Source organism: Belonocnema kinseyi, chromosome 10 (assembly GCF_010883055.1).
Source record: "Belonocnema kinseyi isolate 2016_QV_RU_SX_M_011 chromosome 10, B_treatae_v1, whole genome shotgun sequence".
Taxonomy (NCBI): domain Eukaryota; kingdom Metazoa; phylum Arthropoda; class Insecta; order Hymenoptera; family Cynipidae; genus Belonocnema; species Belonocnema kinseyi.
Genome location: NC_046666.1, coordinates 48,488,021 through 48,493,057, shown reverse-complemented (window position 1 = coordinate 48,493,057; position 5,037 = coordinate 48,488,021). Strand labels below are relative to the sequence as shown.

Here is a 5,037-nt window from a genome sequence, read left to right as displayed (position 1 = left end):
TTGAGTTGTCACGAAATTTAAGTACGGTCTCTTACTTCTAACAGTTATTTAAAAATTTTTAATTTATAAAATTAACTAATTATTCTAACCTAATTATTGTCTCTGCAGAAGATTATGGTTTTGTTTAATTTATAAGTGGGTCAAAATCCATAATTGGACATTTTTTTGAAAGTGATTGCTTCTTTACGATTTAATTCAGCTAAGTAGTAGCTCAAAAGTATTTTGCTGTTTATTTCAAACGAAATGCGTTAAAATTGTACAATTTTTTGTATCTCATGAAAAATTCGTAGCTTGGTATTTACGTCCTGATACCCTGGGAATCTCCACATAATTTGGAAGTATGAAAGTGCGTTTCACAGTAAAAATACTCATTTGCTAAAAGTACAAATATTATTTTGGTCAGTGTTATATAAAATTTTTTAGGAAAATCTAAGTTATATAGAATTTGAGTTGAATTGAAAAACATCAAACTATAAAAGCTTTCTTAAATAGTGGTTCTTTTTACCTACATTTTATTTCTTGCAGAATATTTGCAAATTTTCGAATGATAAAAGTCACGATGATACATCATGCACTATATAAATTGATAATTTTTGTAGGGCGCTCCAGAAGATTGTATAGGAAAATGCACTACAAAGGTAAGTAAACCAAATTTTATACGGTCTTTTTTATGTTTTAAAACGATCACTTTTATCCAGAATTAGAAACTGTATATCAATTTTTTAGGGCAAGGAAAAAGGTACAGATGAATGTGCAACTAATGGAGATGATCATGCACTTATGAGTAAATGGACAATGGTTTGCCGCAACAGGCTGTGTAAAGAAGGAAAATGTGAGTTGTATAGAGAAATTTTTTTCTTATTTTCTAACAATTAATTTGTTAATAATTCTAAAGGAAAGCTTTTACAAGTGCTTAGCTATTGGACGATTAAAATCTGAAAATTATTAAATACGAACGCTTCAAGATTCAATTCGAAATAGTAAAATTTGGAAAATGCAATCACATTTTAAATATGACATATATCATAAATTTTGTTTATAAAATAATAAATATTTATAATGATATCAGTTTGGAAAGCAGCGAAGAGCGCGGGTGATTGTAAGACCTCCTCATAAGAATAAATATGGAAAAAATGGTAATGTACTGAATCAGAAGGTGCTGGACAAAACTAATGAAAAAGCTCGTTAAGTACAATTGTTAATGACAGAAAATACAGAAAAATATGGACAAATAAAGAAACATATTATTATCTACAACATTTTTTCGGAATAAGAATCTCTTGTAATTTCACGTAAGAAACGTGATAATTATAATTTTACAATAAGACTTAGTTCCTACAGAATTTTATGTTTTTTTCATAGTTATAATCTAACTGTAAAAGCGAGTGTTGTTCGTTTACTATGTTGAATGAATAAATCATTTGTACATTTAAATTAATAAAATTGTACTCATTACCTGTGTTTAAATTATGCTGTTTTATTTCGACATGAATGTTAACCTGCAAATATAAATGTGTTGGTGCTAAAATTTAAAAAAACAAAAAAGAAAGTAAATTTCGTAGAAATATTTTTCATTTCAATACTTATTTTCTATTTATATGACATTTAAACATCTGCTCATAAAATTTAAAAAATTAAAAACATTTGAAATGTTGCAATTCTGGTTTAAGGTTATAATACTTTTGAATTTTTCTATAGTATCTTACTGCACAACCCAAAGAATATAATATATTCTTGATATAATACGTTTTTATATTGTTATATTGTTATATATTATATTGAATAAATTATTGTTAATAACATTTTTAGAAAGTTGTATTACAAAATATCATAAATTAACAGAGTAATTTTTAATGTTACAAAAACTTACAGTCTTAAAAAAAACATTTGATCTTAGAATCTAACGATAGCAGTTATTCAACATACTTTACATGTGAATTACAAAACACAGTGCGGTTCAAAAAAGTATAAATAGAAGTAATAGGTTCATAGGATTTTTTGTTTATTTATGGTAATACGGAATCACGCGAACATTTTTGGATAAAATAATCGTTTGGTATTGAAATTGATAAATTCTGGATGTTACAAAGTTAAGAAATGAACAAATTAAATGATTAAGGATTCCAAGTTCAGAATGTACAAAATTAAATATTTAAAATTTTATTTTAAATAATTAAAACAATCGAAAGTTTATCAGAGCATTTGAATTTTATCCAATTTATGTTTGTATTTACTTTCTCATCAGTTTAGACCACTTGTTTGATATCTAAATAAGTTTTCGGTGTCAAAGATCAAATAATTAAAAAACATGTGAAATTAAGTTAAACGTGGCTAATTTTTTGAATCTGTGTGGTCCCTTTTCAATCCTGTAGTAAAGAATTATTATTTTAAATTCATTAAAAATTTAAATACAATAATTATATTATGAATAGTCATAATAAATAAAAATTAGAGCCTTAAAAACTTCAAAAAACATGAAAAAATGCAAAATAACAAGTAAAAAGTAAATAAATAAATCATCCGAAGGTCTTCAAATATAATGCGCAAACAAATTTTGTAAATAAATTATTGCCTGAAAATCTTTTGAAAGTGGCAAATGAAAGAACAATTTTCTTCTGTGTATCAGAGTTTAATATAACCTCGTCGATCAAACAATGCAATTCATTCTCTATGAAATTGATTAGAAAAATTAATAGAGATAAAAATTTATGTTAATGCTATCAACGCAGTCACTAATAGCGCAATAAAAGATAAAGAAAAAAATAAAGTTATGTGGGAAAAAAGAAAAGGTAAAGTTATAGGTTATGGTATCGAAATTAAAAAACAGTTTGCAGCTATAGGTGATCAGAAACTTACCAAAAAGCAAAATAAGAACACATTGTTGTAAAATTTGACAAAATTTTTGGAAAAGATGGAGCTATTGATATTTGAACGGGTTAACTATTCATTAAAAATGGAACAATAATTTTAAGACTGTCAAAAAATACAGATAAAAATACGGTTTCATTTCTCTTTTAGGTCATTTTCTTATAAAGTGATTTTTAATTTAGGGTTCATTTTCTCTCTTAATCAATGTCAAAACTAAAAAAATTTAAATAAGACTCCGGATTGCATAGCCCCACATAAAATTTGCCTGGCCGCTTGAAATCGCTCGAGTTGGCCCCTAATGACTTGAAAATCAGTTTTTCAAAAATTCAACTTTTTAACATATCACTTTGTAAGAATTTTCAAGGCGCATCGTTTTTTTATTGACAAAAAAGTTGCATGTTTTATCAATTCTGTAAAAAATCAAGAAAGCTCAATTTGTTAGACAAGAAAATTTACTAAATATTGTCACTTTAACTCGGTTTGAAAGACAATGTTCTTAACATTTTAAGATGAAAATTTAAGAACTTGTCCCTGAAACTGTTTTGAGGATAATGTGAAATTTAAAATTTATTGGTTTTGTTCAATAAAAAATTTAGAAATTTGTTGCGCAAGCAGTATCAAAATAATGTTAGACAATTTTCAAACGTTTCGTTTGAAGTGCATCTTCTATTAATTTTAAAAATTGGCTAGGAAAGTATTACACATCTTGTAAAATTTAAAAAACTTTGAATTTGATTCCCAAACAAATATATAGAAAGAGAACAAGAAATAAATAAAATTGGGCTAATAATATAAGCAAAGAAAGACAAAGTATTTTTACATACTTCCTTTGAAGATAAAAAATGAAAGTGAATAAAGTGAATAAGAAGTGAATAAAAAATTAATGATCGATTTTGAAGATTATTTTCTTCATTATTTTTATTTCATAAAAATTTGCATAAGTAAAAGGACGTATAAGGTAAATTTTAACATGAGTCTCAACTTGAAATTTTTTTTACAAAAGTCATAAACAAATTTAAAAAAATCTAATTTTCTTGAAAATGGCTTGATCGATCTTGATAATTGAAATATATGATGTAGAGAGTACTAAGGAAGTTCTGAAAAAATTCAAGAACCAATTCTGTCGATTACAAGGTGATGAGAAAAATTATGATAATTTTCAAATCATTTTGTTGAAAGGAAGTACTTTTGGAACGCCAACCATTTATTTTTTATATTATGCTCACATTCAAGTATTCCATATATATTTTTGCGGAAATGATCGTAACAGTACTTCATAGGTTAAAAAAATAACTACTCGCTTGGCCCCTCATATGTTTTCAATTCCGTGAGAATAAGGGGCCAACTTTATTTTTAGCTTCTGACGCAATAAGATATAGCCAATGGTGTAATATAAACTAGATACAACAGCATCATTTGATTAGAAACACATTTTCTCGTGAATTCCCCAAACAGAGTGTCAATTGATTATAAGTAGATAGAAAAATACTTCTCTTCGTTTACTGCTGATATTCGACAAACTAATTTCATGTTTGCCCAGGATGGACCACGTATAGAGTTCGTCAATCAGACTAACATCCGTTACTTTATTTACAGTATATAAAACTATATATATCCTGTATTAATAACAAAAAAATACACACACACACACACACACATATATATATATATATATATATATATATGCACTATATACATAAGATACCCAACAATTTACATGCATACACTTCATGTGCACAAAACATATGTATATTATTTTAAAGCTGAGATCCTCAGTGATTTATTCACAAAACAGAATATTCATTTTGCAATCGAAGAAAACAGTAACAACGACTAATCTGCAGCTTTACAATAGTATACATATGTATACTATTGTATGTATATGTAACTGTTTTCTTCGATTGCAAAATGAATATTCTGTTTTGTGAATAAATCACTGAGGATCTCAGCTTTAAAATAATTTACGTATGTTTTGTGCACATGAAGTGTATTTCTGTAAATTGTTGGGTATCTTGTGTACATAGTGTATATAAATATATTTTTTGTGTATATAGTGTATATGGTGTATATTATTATTATTATTATACCATTAAGTCATTTCCCTTTCGGGGTAGGCGTGACTCACTCGGCAGGGGAAAGGAGTAGTGTGTGGATGGGATAGAGATTTTT

The 5,037-nt window shown here is 26.6% G+C and overlaps 2 protein-coding genes across 2 annotated transcripts in view; one reads left to right on the top strand and one right to left on the bottom strand.

Annotated features, from left to right (window-relative positions):
- LOC117181109 (serine/arginine-rich splicing factor 4-like) overlaps nucleotides 1–1,189 on the top strand; it is a 42,901-nt gene extending 41,712 nt beyond the window's left edge. The window contains exons 6-8 of the mRNA XM_033373677.1: nucleotides 600–638; nucleotides 727–798; nucleotides 1,070–1,189. Coding sequence (XP_033229568.1) covers nucleotides 600–638; nucleotides 727–798; nucleotides 1,070–1,189 — 231 coding nt within the window. The remainder of the gene's footprint in view (nucleotides 1–599; nucleotides 639–726; nucleotides 799–1,069) is intronic.
- Nucleotides 1,190–2,360: 1,171 nt separating this feature from the next.
- The window catches only part of LOC117181108 (protein starmaker-like), a 6,379-nt gene continuing 3,702 nt past the window's right edge, over nucleotides 2,361–5,037 (bottom strand). Inside the window, exon 4 of the mRNA XM_033373676.1 lies at nucleotides 2,361–2,366. Coding sequence (XP_033229567.1) covers nucleotides 2,361–2,366 — 6 coding nt within the window. The remainder of the gene's footprint in view (nucleotides 2,367–5,037) is intronic.